Below are 25,419 nucleotides of genomic sequence, written 5' to 3' on the forward strand. Positions count from 1 at the left end.
CTCGAGAGTCCCAAGTTGCTAAAAGAAGACACTCTGAAGAGCATTTTCAGTACAGCATAGAATTGAATAGTAGACTCCATAGGCGGGATAAAAGTAGGAAAAGGTTGATCAATAGGAACAAACATGTGTGTTCTTTTTATTGTTTTTCATGTGGTTGGGCACAGGGTAGGATGTCCAGATCAACAAGTACCCCAAAAGGGAGTGCCTAGGAGGAGTATGCAGACAACTCAGTTCCTGGGCCTAGAAACCTCCAGCAAGTTGAAAATGAGGGATGGTGCTGAGATGCCTCTGAACAAAGATCTCTGTCGGAAGATGAACACCACACTTGGAGGTGAGCTGTGGAAAACACAACTTTTCCACTGCCAGTAGGCACTGCCAGCGCATACTCACTGACTTAGAATTGTCACTGAAAATGAAAAGCATGAGTGGAAAGGTGGAGGTTCGCATTTCTATTTTCCAGTTTGATGCTACCATGTAATTTAGTAATAAGCATTTCATAAAACACATACTACTTTCAAGTCAGTTGCAATTTAATTAGAAATCAGTAACAAGGCCAGTGCGAAAAAGAAAACTATGGTTCCAAAGCATTGCTGTGAAGAAGCAAGAAAGTCCCATCAGAAATGTTCAATTATGCACCTGTCTTTTGAATTGACGTAGACGGGCTATTGCATACTGAAAATCAACGTAACATGAAACCTTACCACTTTAATTATAGACAAATCTTGCACACACAAACACACTTACACACATGCGCGCATTCACTCAATTTCTCCCCAAAATAGCTGCATTCTTTTATTTGGTGATTCAATACATTTTAAGTTCAAATAGTCACCACATAACCTAGGCACGATATTTAGCGTTTTACAAGCAAAGTATTTTACTGATTTTCTTTTCAATTGCAAAGAGTACAATAAGTGAATCGGTTAAAGGATATACTTCTGTACATAAAAATATCCATGTATTTATACACATGTATGGAACAGAGTTTAAAGATAAAACCAGAACAGTATAATAAATAGGATGTGTATCCACAGGACAGCAGAGCATGTCTCAGGAACTGTGAAGTCTCTTATTTCAAGGTGCTTTATGTTCTTCTGAGCTATGCTCATATTTCCCAAAAGGATTTTGGAGACTAGTAAGACCAGGATCTGAACATCTACTTTCATAGCTTTTACTCTGCATCCGAAGAACAGGGGTGGCAAATATAACTTTTATTTTTCAAACTTTCTTTGCAATTTACCAAATTCTATTGACTTCCCTTTCAATACTTTGAAATGCAGATCACTCTAAGCTCTAGCACCATACGAGCGCGAAATACATGTATTTTTGTCAGAGCAACAATATTTTATATCATCTTTGTTCCTCTGGCTATACCAATTTTGTTTAGAAAAATTTAACAAGCTAAAAATAATTGATCTAGGTTGTCATAAAAAAGCATATTAAATACCTTTGGTAAAAATAGATATATTTAACAAGATTAGAAAAGCAAACAGTTATAATGTCAAAAGGAGAATATAAAAATGTACACAATAAAACAAATAAACCAACTTGTAGATAAAGTGAATATAAGGCCACTCTTCTTTTCAGGTTTGTTTCTTCCAAACCATGGATGTAGTTCTCTTCTTCTAAATGGTAGAAATTTTAATTAAGAAATATGGAAAATCCAGTCTTTTCTTTCAGCATGACATAAATTTAATTCATAGCAATATAGTTCCTTTTTAAAAACCATGATTGTAGAAGATAGAACACTCTGATTTATGGATATGTGACTAGAAGGGAGAAAAATTCCAGATTTCTGTGATTTTAGGCCCAGCTTATGGAGCTTTAGAGTTAAGCAAGAGAAGAGAATCAGGTGCCCATGTGCACAGTTTATTTCCTGTACTGACATGACCTTAAGCCTTCTCGAGAGAGATCACTGAAATACGGAGCACAGCTAGTGGAGCAAGGTGACCCTGTTACTAGCTAGTGACCTACAACATCTAATCTTTTTTCCACGATGAAAGACTTTTTCTCCTGTCCTTTGGGCCTCCCCTCAAAAGAGCTGTTGCACAACTCTTGATTCCACTTGTGTCTCCTCTTTTAGAACACGCTGTAAATCCTGAAGATGAAAAGTCCCTGAAGCAGACATTGAGATTATGGATGAAGAAAATACATAAGTTCTAGAACAGAATCAGCCACTGGGCTGGAGGCTTGGGCAATGGCAGCCACGCGTGTGGTTATCCTCCCGTGCTCCCTCTGCACACACAGTCACACTCCTCATGGTGCTCCAGGGCCACATCGGTGAGAGATTTATGCAATCCCCTGACACCGATCTTTGGTCTCAACTGTAGGACCTAAAAGGGAAACACATAAACCACCTTTGAAATTTGTCAATGCTTGTAGCTTTCAATTTCATAGCCAAGAATGTTGCTGTTTCCCTTATGAAAGCATCTGAGCACATCTTCCACCTCTCGAAAGTATCATCAGTGAGCAGCACCACGTCAGGAAATACAGGACTATTTAATTCCCACAGTTTGAAGGCTGCTGCTTCAGAAAAGAGAGCAATCCTTAAAGGAAAGCTTATGGAATCAGTTACTCATCTGACAAGACCATAGAAAATTTCACCGTGGGCAACTCTTTTGGAACCAACTACTACACGATTCTTTGTTCGGCTGGCTCATTCATTTATTCATGAATTGGACAAATATTTATGCTGAAGCAACGCGTGTGAATACAGCAATACTGGGAAAAGAAACACGATCACTGTACAGCTGAGTTTGCTCAATTATGCCACTCATTAATTTTTTTGGCTACTTTTCAAGTCCTCTATAAAGCTGATGAGCTGGATTAGATGTACTTCATAGACTTCAGCCTCTGTCAGAGCTAACTTTCTGCAGCTGCGTCCTACTGTGTTGCTTGTGCGGCCTGACAGCACTAACCACAATACCGCCTGGACATGGTGATATTGCAGTTTAGATATTTGAGATTTTTAATAAAAACATAGCAAAATGGACGGTGATACTAAACACATCTTCTTTTAGAGCTGTGACGAAAGGACCCAGCTATGTATTCCATGATATTAAAAATATTTGATAAGAACTAACATTTCTTGTAAGAGAAATGATAAAGCTTCAGAAAGCTTGTTTGAATTAGGAACAAAGAACAGAGACAGAATGTTAGCAAGTTGTCTAGCTTCTCTGTTCTTTGGGTCTGACACAGATAGATTCATAGAGCAATTACTAAAAGCTACCATTTCTGGAAATTATTACTAATCCACAAAGGCACAAGTCAAGTCTTAGGTCTTTTCTACTTAAACATTAAAAAAAAAAAAAGAAAATGAAGAATGATTGTACATCCTTTGGAGTATGTGGTCATATCAGAGGTTAATTAGCTAACGTTTTTTGAATGTTTATAGGGTGGCAGGCACTATAATAATATTTTTACATACTTTAAGTCACAAGAATTCTACCAAGTCATTTATGATTCTTGTCTCTATTTTACACATGAGTGAACAGAAGCTTAAAGAGAAAAGTGACATAGCCAGTATTCATCCTTCTGCCAAATATGAATTATTAAAGTCAGAGTGGGAAATAATTGTATAAAGACTCAAACTATTACCATTAATTACTTTTTCTTTAGTAATTTTCTTCATAGAGAGAGAAACTGTAAAGTCTTTTAAAATCTGTAAGCAATGATAAACTTTTAAAGCACATTGCATTTCATAATTCTAGGATTAATATTATAACTCTAACTTTGAAATTTAACCTCATATCTATTGAATATTATTTTATGTGTCAGAACTGATAGTAGTTTTGAGCAATTTAAGATAGCATCAAAACTAATGACTCGTAAGATACTAGTGCTATTCCTTATTATCACACTTTTGTTATAAATCATTTTGGAATGATATAAATTACAATACTGGCATAGCTAATGCATTCTATTCTTATATCTACTTGCACATATCTCCCAGTTAGTGGGAAAATTACAATGAAAGTTAAGTCTATGGATGTCACCACATACAGTCGGAACAGTCACTCATGCCAGGCTATAATCCTAAATCCTTCCTGCCTTTGGTAGGACAATTGTCATATGTAGTGTGATTTATGAAAGCACATATTTAGATTACCTGACAGCTAAGGGTTTCATGAATGTCTTTATTCACAGGAAAAACTATATTAGTTACTTATTGAGTAGATATTTAAATTCTGTGTGAACCTTTTATTTATTGGAAAAATTTTAAAAAATGAAGTGAAGTCATATTAATGTAGGTTCAGAAGGACAAATTTTAGCTTGGAATAATGTAAGTGTTTTGTAACAATTAAAAGTGACTCATAAAGACACAGGAGGGACAGCTTCCTGAGATATGAGCACGACAGGTCTGAGGTTCCATCGAATTGGGAAGAGTCCAACACTAATTCCACAGAATGACGACATAAAGGGTGAAGAATCCATAAGAAGTCTAATCTAGTTGAGGTAATTGACTGATAGGAAGATTAATATCTCTATGAACATGTCTTCTTGGGGTTTATGTCCCCTGATGAAAAATAAGTATCAGAGATCTCCTTTCTCCAGCACAGACCATCATTTTTCTCCAAGTTTCTCTTTAAAATATTTTCCTTCATATTTTGAAAAATTGCTAAGCTTCACTGATTCTTTTCCCATTAGAACATTTTTCTTTTTAATATGACAAAACTTCCCTGACTCCTGAGAGGATGAGCTTTCTAAATCCTTACTGTCTGAGTTTGTCAGCTAAAAATCCTAAATAAAAGAATATCAAAAGATAAATTATTTTGTAAACCTTGCTTTCTTCTTCTTCTTCTTCTTCTTCTTCTTCTTCTTTTTTGGGGGGGTGAATGCTACACCTCTTTTGTTAAAAATATTATTTTCTTTTCTATCCTTTTGTTACTTTTAAGACAAAAAACACACAAAGGAACCCCAAAATAAAATGATATACCTACCTCGTGATATTTTTTAGTAACTTTGCTTGGAACACACTGACATTCATTGCAATTATGGAGACAGCAGGCACAGTTTCCACCACAGCGTTTAACCAGGAGACAGCCTGGCCAGAAAATGGTATCGGTTCTCTTTAGTTCTTCCCTTATGGACACAGAGAAGTTACGAGGTGTACAGCTGTATAACTTCACCTCCTCTTTTAGAAGGTTCAGATCCACCACTGCAGGGCACAAAACAAAGCAAAGAAAAATAGATGTTCATTCATGCTCTGAGCCCGAATGTGTTTCATCACACTCTCTTTCATGAAGAAACATAGCTAGCGCATGAACAGACTCCTAACTGCCTTTCTTATTTTAACTAGGTTTCCGGGCTATGCAGCTCACAAGTTAAGACTTTCCATTTTATAGTAAACAAAGCTTCATTATGACTTAGTGACCAATAAAGAGATGCCATTGTGTAACATGAAGAACAGCACCAACCAAACAGTTGACGGCTATAAATAGGAAACTTTATAGAGCAAGAACAGGGTTACACCTTTTAACCTTAGGAAGAAAGCAACAGGGAGAGCATTGGAGGGAAGAAGAATAGAATAGAAAATGATGAATGCTTTTATTAAAAAAATAAATGCAATTTTTAAAAAAATGACAAACTCATGCAGCGAATGAAGAATGACTTCTAGAAATACTGGCAATAAGAATCAAAATCTATGAAGAGGGATGAATGGATTTTTGAAAATGGCTGAGTGGAGCAGTGGGTGAAGAAAATGATACATTTTATAAAAGCATGAGTTACTGGAAAGCATAGTTTTGGTGCATTGAGTAATTTCTGCTCTTTTGAAATTTAGATAACTAGACTCCTTTGCATTCCTGTTCTGCCCTTGTAAAGGATAGAAGAAATGTCTAGTTGATAGCCATTGTCTCTGTTCTTTAAAAAGTCAATTATGTTGTACTTTATTCGTTAAAAGAATATCTACTTGTGAAGCCCAAACAAAATATCTTTTCATCAAATGGTTGTATTAAATTCTCAAAGAACCATTGTTTTTAACTATGACATGATACTACCTTGAAAAAATGTATATCAAAATAACAGGTACGAATATGAATTTATACATAACATATAAGCACTACTTTATTATTGGAGAAACCTATCTAGTATAATTTTTTGAAAGGCTGTATTTATTTACTTATTTAAATAATATAATAGTTTATTTTTACATCATTTTGTATATTTTTTCATCTCAGTTGGAATCCCCGTGGGCTTCCCATCACCAAATCACCCATGTGTCATCACCATAGTCCAGTGCATTTCACTCCTCCCACAGTTTTGGATCCCATTCCCCACTCCACCTCCCATAAAATGTCTCTGGTATATAGCTGTTCATTATTATTATTATTTTCTCGCCTGGTCCATTATATTCTTGCTATGCGTGAAACCATCCGGTATTTTCCCCTTTCTTTCTGGCTTATTTCACTAAGCATGATCTTTTTCAGCTCCATCCATGATGCTGCAAAAGGCATGTGTTTCTCTTCTAGTATAATTTTTACTTCTGCTTTATAACTGCTCCCCCCCACCAAGAATTATCCAAATAAAAGGTACTCCAAGAAAATGGAAGAGTTTTGAATAGCATACCCAGAACTGATTTTTCTTCAAAATAAAGGTGCTTTTTTTTTTTTAAAGATTTGTTTATTTGTACATACAGAACTGGGGTACAGGCCAGAGGCTCAGGGGCGGTGAGAGGCTTCATCAGAGAGAGAGTGGGGAGCAGAACAGGCAGATCGACGAAGTACACTGCTGAGGGGAGCAGCGGGCGGGCTAGGAGAGGTCTGCCACGCCATGTGGTCACCTCCGGGGCAGGTGGGAATCGAACTCATGTGGAAGTGGCTTTAGCTTCTCAGTGCTGTGCTTTAACCCACTGTGCCACCAGGGAGTGCCCAAGATTAAAGTTTTATTAAAGTTTTGACATATTAACTAAAATATAAAGTCTGATTAAATACCTTTTGCTCATGTTGCTTTGAATATATTGAAACATGAATTGAAAGAAAAAGTTTTCTGGTTAAAAGTGGCTTCAAATAATAATTGCAATGTAATTTTTGAATATAATGGGTCAATTTTTCAATATTTTATAAATGGCAAGGCAGTTATTAAGCACTTGTTTTCTTGCCTGTGTTATACTCGTATATGAGCTGAAATCTTTCTAAAATTTTATAGGTAGCCAATTTATATATTTTCAAGAAATATATTAAAGTATAAACAGTAAGCTGTAGGGTTAACCAAATCTTGTTCAAATATAAAGAAGCACAAGGGAAATTCTAATTCATATTACTTGGTTAAAAATTGTTTTTTCCAGCTTATTAAAAAATCATTATTTTTGGAGTCTTTAAAGATTTCTTCTTCATCTAAAAAATGATCCTGAGAAAGAGAAGCTTTTAAATATTTAAAATAAAATGAGTTCATTCTTGAGTGATATGAAAGACCAACTTATCTCAAGTAAAATTAATGAGATAATTAGGTTAAATGGTGTCACAGATTTTACTCTATGTAATTTTGCTGAATAGTATATATGCATAGTTCTCCTTCTTTGTTAAAATTATACATAAATATATTTCAGTCTTTTCTCTTGAAGGTAGTAGCTGGCAAGAAGGGAGAAAACTTAAAACATGCATACACACAAAAGCCAGTTGTCTAAATTTTGCTCATTTGAGGTTTATACTTCTTTAGAATGTGAATAAAGCTCTTAGCTTTCAAAGGATATTTATCTAGCTCAAATAGTTTTAAACACACTATTTCATGAAAATAGAAAATGAGACTGTATATGTTCGCTTTAAAATGTTTACTTAACCACAATAAAAGGTTAGATATATTTCCCAAGTGAACTAAGTTATGATACCTGCTATAATGCAAAAATTTAAACATACTTTCAACTTAGCTTCCACTCATTTATCATGTTTGACACAAAAGTCAAAAGCCCTTTCTAAATACTAGGTAAGCCTGGCTTAGAAATCGTGGTATTTTTCTTCTTCAGTAACAAGGTATGAATGAAAAACTTGAAAGGGAGGAAGAGAGGGAAAATAAGGAGACAAATTCATTACTGCAGCCTTACATGAGGTTGCAAACACAATGAAGGATTTTAGATCTGGACTATGTTATTTGAGATTTACATACTCTAAGGATTCAAACTCAAAATGAAGAGAGAGAGAGAGAAACAGAGGGAGGCAGAGACAGAGAGCCCACAGGAGCATGAGTACATGCCCAGACACATACTCTTCTATAACTTAATAATACTTTCATAAGATTTCTCAGTGCAAAATATTGTAAAGTAAAATACAACCTTCAGTTTTTTTTTTCTTTTTCCATAACTAACTTCTAAGACAATACATGTACTAATTAGGTTCTCAAAAGAATGAAGATCTGAGCATGATGTTATTGCCAGTGTAAACTTTCTTTGTTCAGATTCATCAGTTTTGCACATCTTACTTAAAAAGATGTTACTAACTGAAAAAACAAAAAACAACTGTGCTCACATTTTACTTAGTTGTTCATTCTTTTAAGATATTCAGCCCAGGGAGATTCTATTACTGTAATGCTATCTGAGGGTGGTCTCTCAAAGATGAATGTGGTAACAGTGAGATATGTTTATTCTGAGGAAAATCTATTTTGATGTCTAATTAGAAGCTTTTAAATGTCTTACTCCCTGTTTCTTTGTAGAGAGACTCCTGGGAAGGGAGTTGGTTTTGTCTATATAGATGTTATCCCACACCTGCATTTTAGTTTATGTAAAGTTCCAAAAATATACACTGCTTTTCTCACACTTACCGTCTGCACAAAAAGTTAATAGTTTTGGCAAACTGCAAAGGATTTCAATTTGGAAAGTGCTAAATGAGTATTTGAAAGATCTGGTTCAGTGCTGGATGCTTTTAAATGCATGCTAGCTGCAGGCTAAATCTTCCGGAGCACCTGGTGGCTAAAGGCATGGCTAGAAGGGGAATTTTCAGGCTGGAAACCTAAAGTCAGCTGTCAAAAAACTGGAATTGAGTTTATACCTCTCACAGCTTTTTACAGATCAACATGATAAATACTTAAAATTTGCAACAAAGGTTCTACTCCCAACTATTCCAGATAGATCCCTGAGTCTTCATTTTTCTCTTCTTAAGTGGGAGGGCCGGGGAGCAGTGTTTCTCAATTATTTATCAAACTCAAAATTTAAAATTTTGTAGCAGCTTTCACCATCTGCACAATATTTAGCTGCCCATGGTCTTGAACACAGATTTTAAATATCGCTGAGAGGAAACCATGTCTGCTGGCATGGCGAAATACCATGGCTGGCAAGTCCCAACATGACCTGCAGAGATTAAAGCTCCAGATCCAAAAGGCTGAACCTCTTAGCAGGAAAGGGTAAGCATCAGGTTTCTTCCCGACATGATTTAGAACAAGTCTGGTGTAAACTGCCCTAGTGAATCACTCAAATTAACTAAATAATGTTCTTTCAGTATCAATTCTTTAGACTGTCATTCCATTCTTTCAAGTGACCCCTGGGTAGATTTCAATGTTTCTGACAGACTGAAACAGAATTTTGAGTGCATTCTAATTATCCAACTATTTCCATTACATTTTCATTTGTGTCTTAAATAGATGCTTTCCAATTCGAGAGTTTCTAGGAACATGAGCTAACCTTGGAGTCAACTTGGTTAACAGCATTTTCAATTTCTTGACCAGATGGAATTAAGTTTCATTGTCAGCACTTTGGCTCTTAAGAGAACATAGACTCATATGGTCAACAGTGGTCATTTCAGAAGCTTTACCTGCCCACTCAACTCCACCCATAGTTGAGTAGGGCAAAGAAAACGGTACCTCTCCCTGTAATGTATAATAGATGTCTCTGTTACAGTACCTCTTTTAAATTTCAAACTCATTGAGCTATAATGCATTCTCATTTAGCATGAAAATATGCTCAGGTGTCACGAAAATTAAAACATAGAGCCGAGATTAGGAAACATTCCAGCTTCTAAGAAAATTAGATGAGATTCTAATCTGAAAAGAAAATTTACCTCTGGATTTTTTTCCAAAAACAAAAGCCTTGCCAAGAAGTTGCCAAGTTGGCCTATATAAATCTTCCAAGTCCAACTGCCATCGGTCTGGTTCAAGATACCGAATAAGATCTTCCAGTGTACTGAAGGCAGTGACAGCATTGTTGAGCAGGTCCAGGGGCATCGCTGAGGGCGGTAGCACTGACGGGCTCACAGCTTCTGTGAACTGCTGAAAGTAAAACAGATCCTCGGTTAACTTAATTTATGTCAGTGTCTTCATTCTGGACTTTACGTATGAAGCTCGGTAGACTGAGGGCATGATCACATGAGAAGTAGGTTCTTCATAACATGGTTATTACGCTGCCAGGATTTCATGTACATAAGCAAAAACTTCTGTGTGGTCAATCAGAAAGATATAAACTTCATTTCCACAAGGTGATAACTGGTGAGTGTAGATATCTGTTTCTTAAAGGAAAAGTCACTATGGTTCAAGTATGGATTTGCACTGGAAATTAGAAAAAAGCTTAGTAACTTTTTTTTATTTTACTTTTCATTTTCTTAAATCTAGTAACTCATCTGATAGTTATATAAAATGAACAGGAGATGAAGTATACATTTAATATAAAATAACTGGTCCTTAAAGATTTAAAATTAACTATAGGTGAAAACTTTTACATTAGAGATCAGGTTAAACAAGGTAAAAAATACCCAAAACACAAAACATAAAAGCTAAGTTTGATAAATTTGCCTACTTTTTTTTTTTTTTTTAACAGAAGTAAAAGCGAAAACCACTGGAAAAACATCTTGGCAAAATCCCTGACTGTCACAAGACCAGCATCCAGAGTAAACATGTAAGGACAAACAACTCAGTAGAAACCAGGCAATTCCAGACAGGAAACTCGTATGCCAACAGCCATAAAAACATGCTAGGTTTCTTTAATTATCAGAGAAATGCAAGATAAATTGAGATATTATTTTTCACATACAAAAAAGGAAATTCTAGTTTATACACATGACACTGGCAGGCATTTAAAAGAAAGGCTTGCCAAGGATGTGAGTAAACTGGAATTGCTCTGCTGTGCCTTAAAAGTGAGTGCATTTGGTACAATCACTCTGGTTCATGTAATGGAGAGACATGGGAAACCAGGGTTGAAGATGTACACATCCTATGTTCCTGCAATTTACTTCAACTTCAACGTTTATAACCTCTGACTTGTGCACACAGAAGTATGTGAAGTATTCACTGCAACATTATTTGAAATAAAAATTGCAAGCAGCCTAAATGCCTAGCTACAGAGGAATGACTTAAGCATCATTGTTTTAAGTGACATAAACAAAATGAGACAATGATGTCAATAACGTTCATTGAGAATCTCTCCTTCCCCTATTTTTACAGTGAACTAAGTAAGGACTGATAGGTCAGGATTGAAATCCAAATGGGCCAACTACATGATTAAATGTTTAACTTTTTTTATTATACCTTTTTTTTTTTTGTGGTGGGAGAGAAAAGGGTATTGAGGAATACATACATGTTGGCTGCTGTTCACAGTATCAAATCTAAATTACCGTAGTAGGATAGTTAATCATACTGTACTCGTAAAATGAAGCAGTGTACAGTCATTAAAAATGAGATCTTTAGGGAATTTTACTAACTAAAGAAATGGCCTACAATCTAAAACATAACTAAAAGGAAACCAAGCAATATAAATACAGCATTACTAGACCATGACTTCAACAGACATAAATCAAACAAAAAAATCAAAAGCACATACAATGTCAATAATGTTTACCTGTGCTTTTAATAGCAGTGATTTTAATGTTTTTCTTAATAAACATCCATGTTTTTAATATTTTCAATAATAAATATGAACTCATTTTGATGGTCAGATAAAAATAATAGCAGTTATAAAAACACTATCAACTTTTTCTTTTATACTCTCATTACTTGGTTGAGGTAATTGAAAGTCAAGCACAGTTACCTCTTACTTTTTTCTATATCCTAAAAACTTTCCCTTATTGCTTTTTTCTAAGATGTGTAACCCTAGGTTTACCTACCTAAAATAAGTCATCACTGATCATGTGATGAATTAGGATAAACTCCAGGAATATTCATCTAGAGGACAAAATTCAAATTCTTACCCTGTGTAGGAGCCTCACAACCTGACCTTTGCTCACCTTCTTCATTAATCCTCTGCTCATCAAAGACATGCACATTTTGTTCCACTCGATCTCATTTCTTCGCTAACACTGCGCATGTTGTATTCATTTCAGACCTGTATTTCAATCCACACTTAATGCTGCCCTCCTTTCCCACATGTGATGCATATGCACAACTCTCTCTCTGGTGATGCACATAATAAAGGTTTGCCAATTACAATAGCCTTTCTTTAAACTCAATTCATCCATGAAAACTTCCTCGCTAACAGGCCATTATTGGTCCATATATCTCAACAGTGTCAACTGGAAAAAGATCCCCTTTTTGGGATATCTTGTGGGCACATGACCTGAAAGGCAGAAAAAGGATCAGGGTTCTTTGGACAGACACAGTCCCTGTGGCTAAAATTTGAACACTAATGTTTTCAATTAATCTGTAATATTTTGTTCTACCAGTTAGAATTGAAATTTTAGAGCAAAAACCAAATTTAATACAACTCTAGTTATTTGCAATATATTTTTTTTAACTACCCATGAAGTACAAATTTGCTATGATAGGGAGTGTTATTATGAGTGATAACTATATCATGGATATAGAAAACTATTTAAAGAAGTTTTAATTATTGATTTAACCAATTGAATTAATATTGATTCAATTTAGAAGCCAAAATTTATCTTTAGAAAGGACAAAAATTAAGGGTCAGTAATACCCTAAAAGAAATAAAGTATTACTCATGACCATGATGATATAAAACAAATACCAGGTGTCATCATCTGAACATGGAAATTAAATGTTTAAAGCATGAATACAAAGTAAATATTATTCATTAAAGTGTCATAATACAGTTGCCTATTTTAGGAATGATATAAAATTGTTAGTGAAGCTATTTTCAAATAAGACCACACCAAGAATGAGTAGGCTTATTTTGCTTTCACAGCTTTTGGAGACAGAATGAAATCCATATTGCTGAGATAAAGGTAAAATACTTTTACAAAAGAAAGCATAATACAACATAAGCCCGCAATAGTGGACATACAAAATAGGCACATCTTGGAGTCAATGAAATATCAAAATAGCAGTCTCTCCAGCTACTAAAGGTGGAAGAAAGCAACTAGGTGTACACATTGCATACACATATTGAGTGGTGTTCCAAACTTCTGAGCTTTTAAACTTTTTGCTGAGATCAATTTTAAAAGACCACACACACACACACTCCCCACCCAAACGACAAAAGGGGAGAATCTACTCACTTGCCTTAGATCCAAAGAATCAATCACTAGGCAGAACAGATGAAAGATGAAAGATGAAACAGGGCTTTACTGAAGGGTTTCTCATGACAGTCACCCCCCACCCTCAACCACACTGGTTCAAGGAACAACCAAGTCATTCACTTCCCAAGTTCTGCTTTTCCATGTTGTCCAAAGGGATTTTCAGTGGAAAAGAAGAGCAACAGGGAAAGGAAAAAGTCCTCTATTTTTTTTTTTAAGTTTTAATTTTTCTTGTAGAGAAAAGCCCTTCCTTTCACTACAAGCTAATAGCTCTTTTGCTCATATTTGGTATCTAGAAAATTCTAGCGAAATCATTGTTATTTGAAAACACTTACGGTTGGGTTACGTGCCTCAAATTGCATTAGATCTGCACATTTCCTATTTTCTCTCTTTTTCAGTCACCATGAAAATAGACACTACTTAGTTTCTGGATAACAATGATCAGTCATGGAAAGCAAACTTTCTTGGTGTTAAGCAATGTAAACAACTCAATCAGCACCCTCACTCTTCTCTGCTATTACCTGCAGGGTTTAGCCTAGACCCTTCCGGGTTGACCTGACAAGGTTAGAAGGTGAAAACCAGAAAAGGGCATCAATCTCTATGTAGTGTGGCAGCCTATCAAACCAGGCTAAAAACTTTACAAACTGAGGTTCTTTAAATGCCTTGCTGAACATCACCTGAAAGACAATAGGAAGAGCAGCATCCTGGCAGAAGCCCCTGAGCCTTGTCTTCACCCGGGTCCTGCTCACATTGAGGAAAGAGAATTTGTGCAAATGCAGTGAACTACTGAGCTATAGTTTCCTCTTTTGTAAGTTCTTGATCTCTAAGCTTCTTTCCAGCTTTTACATCTAAGGATTCTATGTGATTTCCTGATACAAGAAGATCCATTTTCTCTACATCTAGGTCTCTTGTCTTCTTGATACCATCCTACTAGGAAAAGGCTTCAGACTGGGATATCCAGAGCAGAAACATCAGGTGAAGTCCAGGGAGAAAGCTAAGGAGAGTGGCCTCAGAAGAAACCAATCTCACTGCACATTGATTGCAAACTTCTAACCTCCAGAAATGTGAGAAAATAAGTCAGCTGGCCCATGGGCTTCGTTAGGGAAGTGCGAGCTAATTAATAATGCTGTCCTAGACTTCTCAATTTACTATTAAGTAGAAACAAACGTTAATGTTATACTATGTCCGCTAAATCATTTAACAAGCATGCATTAAAAAGCCTGTGAGGGGGCCCTCCCTGGTGGCACAGCGGGTTAAAGCACAGCACTAAGAAGCTTAAGCCACTCCCGAATGAGTTCGATTCCCACCTGCCCCGGAGATGACCACATGGCTTGGCAGACCTCTCCTGACCCGCCCGCTGCTCCCCTCAGCAGTGGACTTCGTCGATCTGCCTGTTCTGCTCCCCACTCTGTCCGTGGTGAATGCTCTCACCCTCCGGCCTGTACCCTAGCTCTGTATGAATAAATAAATAAACCTTAAAAAAAAAAAAAGCCTTTGAGGGAGTGTGCTGTCAACAAAACAGACCCAAATACATGCAATTTTAACTTCTGTAAGTCTTTTGAATCACCAGAGATTTTTTCCCTTGGGGAAAAAAAAAAAGCCAAACTGAAAATTTACTGTTGAGAATCACATAACTTACCCAACAAGTTTTATACAAATCCTGTATGAGTATGGACCATAATTTTTCATTTAATCTAAAAGAATAACTGAAAATAGATGTATTTCTACTTTTATTGTTGAAAATAACTGACAATAACATATTGAGCATTAACAGCTACACGAATCTGTTGTAAACTCAAAATAGCGTTGAATTTTCAGTGTTACGTTTGGGCAAAAATCATCATTGCAGTGTTTCTGTATTTCATCATAGCTAACTTAAAATATTCAAGGGATCTAATATCATCTTTTCCATTTTTAGAGTATGAAAAGCTACTTTCTTTTTGAAATAGTCTTATCTGAACTGCTTATTTTCACAATAGCTTCTTAACTCTGCAAAATCATAGTTTGTCTTTTTATTAGGATTTCTGTGGTGAGTGCAATTAAAAAACACAGCATTTACAATGAATCTCCCCTGGACAAATACACACACACACACACACACACACTTACAAATGTTTACCTTAAGTAGCATAGCAACTGTTACAAAACTTTTAGGACCTAAGAGATTTATGTTGTAGCTTTCTTAGCCAACTGACTACATTCAGTACATTTTGAACTGATAAGGACCTTTCTCATAGTTCATACCTCACAGAAAAGTGAGGAATTGTAGATGAGGTTTTATTGTTGTGGTTATTAAAAACAAAGGCAGCAAAATAGTAACCCAGGTGTTTTAAATGAAGAAAACCAAAAGTTCTGTCTTGTGCTACATGGTTTTTAAAAGGTGCCTCCAATCTCAGGCTGATACATCTTCAAGGTCTGAATAATAAAGAGCTTAAGAAGTGGATGGCATGCAGACAAAAGTACTTGCCTGGAACAAGTGATGGGAGGTTCTGTAAAGACACAAGAATGCCCTGAAACAATTCATTTGAGTATGCTTCTTTGTCTTGCCCTCTCTCCCTATCTGAATTCATCCAAAATGTTAAGTGGTTTTTTTTTTTCCAGTAATTTTTTAGCAGGCAAAGGAAGACAAATGCTTGCATTCCTACCCAAGAACAGATGTTCTAATGCTGTGTGTGTAATGCAGATTATATATTTAAGTGAGAGTTCCTAGGGAAGTTGGCCAACTGTGTTCACATCAAGCCTTAATGTTGAGAGGTTCTTATTGAAAGAGCATGATAATTGAATACACTTGATGTGTCTCTACACCACCCGTCACAACGGCACGGTGACACATCTTTCTAGCACAAGAAGGGAACGATGCTCATCATTCATCATTTAAAAGCAAAATCCCAAGGCTGAAACCTGAAATGACCTGAAAAGGCCATGAGTTTCATGGTTTCAGACAAACCCTGAATAACAGCAGGATCCTGCCCAGGTTCAAATATGGAAAAAGAGATGACTAGCTTTGCCGAAAACATTGTCCTAAAAAAATAGCAATGTTTATGTTCACAAGCACAATTTCTTACTAAGTCAGTGGATGAACCAACTGCTACTGGCTCAATTTTCCTATCAGCACGAAACTGGAGAACTACCGCCAGATGACTACATTTACAAATTACATGTTTACCCTGAAATCACCTTACCTAAAGCATTAGTGGTGGGCTAAAGAATTTCCCCCTGATGCCAGGGTCTTAGGTTGGAAGGTCTCAGGAAATGCTTTACCAGGGGCAGCTGACTGTGGGGGGTGAATCAGAGTCAACACACAGTTTCCACTTCCTAGGTAAAATTGTGGATTAGAAGTAATGATCTATATTGAAAACCAAAATTCTGAGGGAGGACTAAATAACATACTCTGAGGCACATTTTCCACAACAGCATCTGTGGGAAGCCAAAATGATTTTTTTTTCTACTAAAATTTTAAAATGTATTTTTCTGAATCAAAAAATGTGACAGGCCATAAAGAGCTGAAACAATATCTTGCAGTTGCAAGTGTTTGACAGCAAAGCATCACATGAGTTCTTTCCTAATCTTTTATTCTGAATGCTTGGAGACTAGCTTTGATGTATTATTCAAGAACATAAACTAAGGGCTGTTAGAAGAAAAACATAACTTTACTAAAACACTTAATGTACAACTCTAATCAGAATCCCTAAAGATCATTTCATACAAGAATTTCTCTCATAGTTTAATACTTATCAGTGTATCATTCAATAGCCACTAAGGGAAGTTTGTGAATTGTTTTGTGAGGCCTTAGCTGAGAAATGCTGTCTACATTGGTAAATATTTTCAGTTATATGTTCAATAAATTTAACAGACAAGACCCTCAGCTTCATTCTATTTTTGTAAGGGAGGAAGACTTGACTTTGGGGTTAGAAACAATGGAACAAAGCGATTTCTTTTAAAATGGCTGAGCAGCATACAAAACATGTGAGAATGTACTATAGCTGGTGATAGCAATTGCTTTGAGGGGAGCAGAAGGATCTAGTGGAAGTAGTTCACATGTCTGTAATTTATAAAAATCATCAGTGGAGCCCCGTCCATCTTCAACTGACCCCAAAACTTTATTTTCTCTTTTTTAATCTAAGTGCCAAGTGTCTCTGCAAGGTTTCTTCCTCCTTCAACAGAAGTTTCTTCTTTGATCTGTCTGCTGGTTTCTCTTGAGCATCTTCTGCATGCTGCAATGTCCCAAGGTTATTCCTGGATATACTCCCAGTCTTCTGCCCCCACTCTTTCCTTTTGCTGTCACTGAATTTCAAGGCATCACGTGTGGCTTACATACTGACTACCAGAGTCCCATTTGTACCTGCATCTCCTGGCTATCTCTGCAGATGGCAATTCCATCAAAGAAAACAACCTTTCTATAAATGGCAGGTTGAACATCTCATTTATAAGTGTGTCCGTTAGCCATAAATGTTCAAAGCAGGGATGACATCACTTATCTTAGAAAATAGTTTAAGGATTAAGTGAAATAGTATAACTGAAATCTTTAGTTAAAAATTAAATATTGTAGATAGTTAGGAACACACATACAGGAATGGTTATTTTCACTGAATCTATCAGTAAGCCCAGCATACCACTTTTAGTCAAGATAAATGACTACTTTTAAAAATTTTATTTCATGATTTGTGTGGCTTTGTGTTGTATGGAATGTCACTACCTAACTAGCCAGTGTTCACTGAAAACCCCACCCAACATTCTTATAACACTGACATGGCAAATCTGAGCTTGTCTGGCCCCACAGGGAAAAAAATCCTTATTCAAACTTCTTTTTCTCCTAAAACAGATTTATAGTCAGTAACTGTTCTGGAAGGGAGAAATGAGCATTTCACAACAGCCAGTTCAGTAAATGCAAGCCTAGGTATTTTTATGGTCATGGATAGCACTATGCTGAGGAACTTTTTAAAAAATGGTTAATGATATCCCTAGTTCATATCTCGAAACAGTTTTCTGAATTTTTATCGTTTGTCATAAAGTTTCTATGTGAAATGAAACAAGAAGCCACCATGTAGGGTCACTATATAACTGGCATCTTAATTAGAGTATATAGGACTGTATTAAACAAATTTATATAGAAGAACCATTTCAACAATGGAAGAGACATAACAAGAACCAGCTAAGGGCAGGGATTGATAGTCACTAATCTTAACATATTATATGCATATGTATTAATCATCATTATATATACATATAAATGAGAATGATGAGTTAAGAGTACAAATAAAATGAGAAGAGAAGATAATCAAAGAGATCATCTCCCAAAATGTGGATGATGGCAGACCAGGTAAGGATGAGGCCCTAGAGTTATTAGTGCTTTTACAACTAAAGGAGAGAATTTTCAGCAGTGAAGAACAACAACATCAAAGTTATAGCGAGACCAAAAAGGAAGTGGAATAAAAATTGGCCACTCTACGATCCACTATGTTCACAGATTTAGAGAAACTTCTCTGATGTAGGGAAGGAAGAAAGAATGCCTAAAATAAAGAAGCAGGAATTTAAAAGTTAGTCAAACTTTATTAAGTTTGACAAAATGAAAAAAGAGTAAAGAATTCATAGAAAGAAAGATTATAAAAAGGCATAATAAAGAGAGTACTTGTGTATATTTGCAATCAGAAAAAAATCTATTGAAGAAGAGGAGTTAAGACAAAGGCAATTCAATATGCACAGTAAGTAGAGACGGGACAGGAAAATCCTTTCTAACTGCATGGAAGAGTCAAATATCACAGCATTTCTAGACAATTTAACAGAATTTTCCACAAGTCTTGAAAATGTCCATATTTTCAGACCTCTTAATTTCATATCCAGAATTTTCCCAAAAGAAAATAATCAGAAGTACAATGCAAGGATATTCATTGTAGCATTAAGAATGAAGAGTAAGAGTAAAATTAACTAAATAAAAAGTAAGCTTCAAAAAAGGGAAGATTGTAAATGAATGCAGCTACAATGGCCCATTATTGTTTTCTGGGGTCTTATGGTTTTATTCAGAATATATGGAAATAATTATATAAAAGTACCAGCAAAGCTGTGGTTTCAAATGCTCTGTTCACCTGTGGTTCCAGCTTGTGCTGCTGCTCTTCACAATCTAGGTAGTGGTTAGCTTTGCTTTGGGGATTTAAAGGATGGAGTTGTAATTATTGACATTGGGTTAACCTCTTTCTTTGACATGCAGATCCTGGTCTAATCCTGTATCAACTGGGCAAAGCAGTTTCTCAGTAAAGTAGGGAAATTCTTAAGTTTCATCCAGTGTATTGCAATAACCTGAAAACATTTAGTTCCTGGGCTAATCAGATTGAAGGAAGTCAGTCAAATACAAGGCTTTCCCTTATACTATATATGGGTTACAGATCGAAACACTTAGGAATCCTCACTGCCCAGAAATAAGTTTTTCTGATTTCACTAAATAATAACACAAAAAATAAAGGTGGGCCCTCAATTCATGTGAAAAAAACCTGTATTTTTTTTTACATGAAAACCATGTCATCTGAAATAGTAAATGATGTAATGTGTAACTCTGAACTGTTTTATAAAATTTGATATATGTAAGGGACTCTGCTAAACCCAAAATGAAAGTAGCTAAGGGGTAACATTGCAAAAGCTGTAATGACAAAATAATTGCAATTACAAAGAACTTTATGCAAATAACCACCAGGAGACTGACATGTTCCCAAGCTCTACATAGTCACATATGCACACACACACACACCCCCAGAGACATGTGTAACATCTATGCCACAAAAGCTGCCCTTTCTAAAAATTAGGAGCTGAGGAACAGCTGACATGACTGAGGAACTGAAGAATTTAAGGGTATAGAGTCTGACAGTGAGGAATTTATGGGACATCACTTAAAAAGGGAAATGGTTTTTTGACGCAGTGTGGTATAATGAAAGAACATGGAATTTTGATCATCTGAGCATACAGCCTGGATCCACCATTTATTGCTTGTGTGATCACTGGCAAATCACCCTCATCCCCCTGTGTTTTAAAGTACTAGCTACAAGACAAAGGTGAAAATACTTAAGCTACCTCATTTACTGAGCTATTTGAAGCTCAACTATATGATGCATAAAATAGATCTTACAAGGCAATAAGGGATTATGTATTATTAGTAATGGGGAAAGTCATAAAATCATTGCATTAAGTTTTAAAGGAAATAACCTGTAAGAAGGAGTTGAAGAAGAAAGCTTTTTGTTTCATATGAAAAATGAATTTCTAAAATTAATAATGGTTACAGATGGAGAGACTTTGACAACTAAAAGACAATGAAGTTCACAAGTTTTGGGTGAAAGTCACAAAGTCATTTTGTTCTGGAGGCAAAGGGATTATGAATCAGATAAAAGATATACAAAATGAATTTAAAAGTTTCTGCCAATTTTGCAACTATGAATTTGGATAAAGACATTCAAATATTTATACTTCAAAGTGAATCTTCCCCCTAAATTGGCAACTGGGATCCATTGCTTTGTCTAGTCCAACTTATTTTTTTTTTTTGAAGATTTATTTATTTATGCAAATGAGAGCTGGGGTACAGGCCAGAGGTGAGGGGTGGGGGTGGGGGGGCGAGTATTTACCAGAGTGTGGAAGAGAATAGGTGGGTTAACTGAGATACACTGCTGAGCAGAGCAGTTGGCGAAACAGGAGCAGTCTGCTGCACCAGTTGGGTTACTTCCCTGGCCGGGTGACTGAACTCCTGCCCTCGTGGCTTCATAGTGCTGAGACCTAATCCTCTGTGCCATCAGGGATGCCCTGTCTCATGCAACTTCGACCCATCCAAAACTTCTAAATAAAAAACAGAAACTTCAAGAAATAAATGCAGGAGCTCACACTATTGAGATTTCAAAAACAATTACCTATTAAAATAAACAGAGTCATGTATGGAAAAAAAAAAGTGTCTAATGATATAAACTTCCATATAGAGATTATGGTGTTAACTAAGATTCAAATAGGTGGGAACTTGGACATGTTTTGTTGCTTTGCATGACTTGAATCCTTTCATTCTGTCTCAATTTTAAATTTTAGTTCATGTGCAAACATTCATTTCACTTCTTGAAGATGGCAAAGATACCTCCAGCAAAGCACCATGGGTTTTCCCAGGATCAATATTTATACTGGACACAGGGTAACTGCTCCCACTTCAGGGGTTTGGGACTTCGGTTTACCACAGCAGACTGCAGAGGCTGGCGTGTTCCCTTCCAGGCTACTCACAGTCGAAACTCAACAGACCACAGGACTAGCTGTCTGTCTCCGCAGAGAAAGATGACACTGGTCATTCATTCATAATTACTTAAAATGTTGGAGTGTTCACTGTGAGCCAGGTACTCTGCCAACGAGTCAAAGTACAACAGTGAAATTTGGTTTGTAAGACAGATGAACTGCAGTCACCCCTGAAAAAAGCGGAATTATTAACAATGATGTTCAACTTGTGCCTGGTACTCTCATTGTGAATGTGGCCATCCAGAAGGACACCAGCTTGAAATATGACATGCTGTCAAAGAGGTAAGCTAAGATGTCCCCAAAATGAAATTCATTTTTCAAGAATATAGTTGCAACAGTTTTAGGACATCAAGAAGCAAAGCAGAGAAAATGATGTGAAAAATGTGTCAAAGTGACACAAGAAAGTTTGGTAGCTAAAGTAATACTTGAATTTAAACTAACAGATTCACATATTAACTGAGGGAAAAATCTATTAAATGCATGGCAGTTAAAACAACCATTTTATATCAGGTACCTAAGTCTTAAACCAAATTTCTCCATGTCTATCTAGCTCTCTATCTTGTTAGTTATTTAATTTCAACTATTTAGTATGTGTACCACAAGAAAATGATTCTAGGTAATAAAATGCTAGAGACAATAACCAAGGGAACTGTTCGAACACTCCAGTAATGTGGATTCATGCTGAACACAAGTGTGGCTGGTAGCAACACTGTTGCTACCTGCCGTAATGGACCCGAATGTCTAAGTGCCACTGCCCATCAACTGTCCAATACCAGGGGTCCACAAAGAAGCCTAGTGTCTTCATCAGTATTTGAAACAAATGTGGTCAAAGGCTGAAATTCTTAATGTTCTCAAAGGATAGCACTGAGACCAGGTGGTTGGGTAGAAAATGATTACATACTAATAACGGTGTTATACAGTTAGATAAGAGATTAAAACGTACAGATTTCATGAAGTTGTGATGCAAATATATGATGAAAAATGCATTTAAATCCACATGTTTTATTAATATGTAAATAAAATGACAATGTATTTTGGGACACTTAAAACAATTTAAAATTAAATTAAAACCTAAAAGGTGGTGCAAAGTTAAGACTCAGCACTATAAAGCTATCCATAGCCACTACAGCACGAGTTTGATTCCCAACCAGGGAGCTGACCCACATGATGCAGCAGACCTCTCTTGTTTTGCTTGCTGTTTCCCTCAGCAGTGTATTTCAGAGGATCCATCTGTTCTGCTCCCCACTTTGTCTCTGGTGAATCCTCTCACCTTCATGCACCTCTGGTCTGCACCCCACCTCTTGTATGCATAAATAAATAAATCTTTAAAAATAAGTAAGTAAAAATAATAAATAAACTAAAACCTAAGAGTCTCATTCCATGAAATATATTTAGTTTTAATTTTTTAGCATTAGGTGTATCTCAATGAAATTGCTCCAAAAATAATAAAACATGATAGCAACGACCTTACACAGGTGCACTATGAAGGTAAAACTCCCAGAGCATATTTTAAAAAATGAAACATGGTAACGTCAGAAACATAAGAGAGTGAAACATAATGAACAGACACATATTTCAAAATGACACCATTACACAAGTAAAATGTCTCAATGAAGGACATACTATTTTTACCAAAAAATGCATTCTCTACATGCAGAAAAGCCCCCAATACACACCCAGGGGTGTGTAGAAATCAGGAAACCCAGACAGCTAACAACACAAATCTGCGCTTTCTAAAACCAGTAGTCTGTATTCCCAATTATATCATGGAGAGTACAGGAAAGAAATTTCACATTCCCACATTTTAATAAGTACATGTAACAGCTACTCACAAACTATAGTTCTATTGTTTCATTTCACTAAAAATACAAAGATAAGCAGAGGGCATCTAAGGATGCAATGTCCTTCACCTGGGCCTATGGTCAAAGGCAATAAGCAGTTATGGGACGCAGATGGACTCTAGTTTGTTGATTTAAAAACCACTAATTTAATTTTTAATTCTAATTACCTGTGCAAAATGATTGATGAGAGCTTCATGAGGCAAAAGGGAAAGCACACTGAATCTGTACTCTTTCACTGCAAACCATTCACTTTAATATCACAGAATATTAACAGGCATTCAGTCAACAGTCCCTGTCATCATTAAAATACCTGTACAATTCTCGAAGTGACCTCTAGTTCCAAAGAGGAATAAGTTTTGCATAGGCTAACAGTGATGGAAAATCTTGAACTGAGATTTTCTAAGTGATAGTTTAAGTTTTGTAGGTTAAATGGAAAATGTTATTTGATATCAATTTTGAGTTTTCACATATTTTATATGTATATGTAATATGTATGTATGTATGTATGTATGTATGTATGTATGTATGTATGTATATAATACATGTTTCCAGGGAGACAAATAAAATTGCCAAAAAAATTGCCAAAAGACATAAAATGGATCATTTATAAATTTAGTCAGCGTGTTCAAACTCAAGATAGGACATATGTAGTGGATGGTGATATCAACAAAGGACATGATTAGCGTTAAGGACAATATAACAGTGATTTCATATACTAAATTTAAATATTATTTCATAATCCATACATATACCTATATCTCACATTTTAACACATGTGCTGACATATGTTCATGCACATACACTAAAATGATCTCACATCTGAAGGTATTTTCTTCTGGTGGGCTTTTGGTGAAAAGTTTTAAAAATATTGATTTAGAGACAGCAGAGTGCTTTAGAATCAGAACATTCTGGTGAATATGACCTAAAACAAAGGAATCCCATATTAGTGCTTGCATGCTAAACTCTGAGCCAAGCATTTGATACTTAATCCCCATAACAATGCTATAAAGCAGAAACTACATTTTGTGGGAGGAAAACTTGTCCATGGTTATTCAGGTAGATAAGTGGGAGAGTGAGAAATCAAGCAGATCAGAGAATCACTCAAGGTCACAAGAAGGCAACTCCCTTGCAGTGAGATCTGAGTAAAGAATCTAGGTCAAGGTTAGTAATCAAAGAGCTAATGACATCTTGGTAGCATCCAAGGACTTAGAGGAGTAAGCTCTAATGCTAACATGGATGATATAATTTGCATCATAAAACATTATATCCAAGCAGGACTGAGTGTGGATAAATTATAAGGAAAATAAGCCATTTTATTTTAACCTTGTTTCTTCAGCCGGATCTGTTCATCATCTTAGACAGGCTGATAAACTTGGAAGCTTATACATCTTCGAGGCTTAGAGACTCAGTCACTTTTTTTCCTTAATACAAGAGTTGTTCATAGCAGAACTTACGTACTATTAAAAGAGCATGCAACATATTAGAAGACAGGATGAGCTAAGGAGTCTTTTTCACTTCAAGAAGAATTTTAAAAAGTGTTTTTTCTGTCTTGAACAAGCACAGGTTATTAAAGGGTAAGGGAACCAGCAAACTTTAAGGAAAAAGAAATAGAGGGAAAGAGGATGGGTGGGACAGAGGAATAAGAAGAAAACAGGAAGGGGGAGGAATAAAGTGTTTGGAGAGAAATGGTGAGAAGGGGGGTGAAGGGGGTGGGTGAAGAGAGAGATTGAGAAAGAAAGAAAGGAAGAAGCAAGGGAGGAGAGAGAGAGTGAGAGCTATTTCTCCCTTCGGTGGATATCTAATATTTTTGTGATCATTTTGCTTTCCTCAAATACAATTAAAGTATCTATTCAGACCCTCCCTGGTGGCGCAACGGATTAAAGCACAGCACTAAGAAGCTGAAGCCACTTCCACATGAGTTTGATCCTTGGCTCTGGGGGTCACCC

The 25,419-nt window shown here is 36.0% G+C and overlaps 1 protein-coding gene across 2 annotated transcripts in view; it reads right to left on the reverse strand.

Moving 5' to 3' along the window:
- Window positions 1-766: 766 nt before the first annotated feature.
- The window catches only part of PDGFC (platelet derived growth factor C), a 146,917-nt gene continuing 122,264 nt past the window's right edge, over window positions 767-25,419 (reverse strand). For both annotated transcript variants that reach the window (XM_004685349.1, XM_004685350.1), the window contains 3 exons: window positions 9,984-10,191; window positions 4,941-5,158; window positions 767-2,333 (listed from right to left, as the gene is read on the reverse strand). In XM_004685349.1, coding sequence (XP_004685406.1) covers window positions 2,217-2,333; window positions 4,941-5,158; window positions 9,984-10,191 — 543 coding nt within the window. In that variant the 3' untranslated portion in view covers window positions 767-2,216. The remainder of the gene's footprint in view (window positions 2,334-4,940; window positions 5,159-9,983; window positions 10,192-25,419) is intronic.

The sequence above is a fragment of the Condylura cristata genome, unplaced genomic scaffold, assembly GCF_000260355.1.
Source record: "Condylura cristata isolate star-nosed mole 26May11 unplaced genomic scaffold, ConCri1.0 scaffold00018, whole genome shotgun sequence".
NCBI lineage: Eukaryota > Metazoa > Chordata > Mammalia > Eulipotyphla > Talpidae > Condylura > Condylura cristata.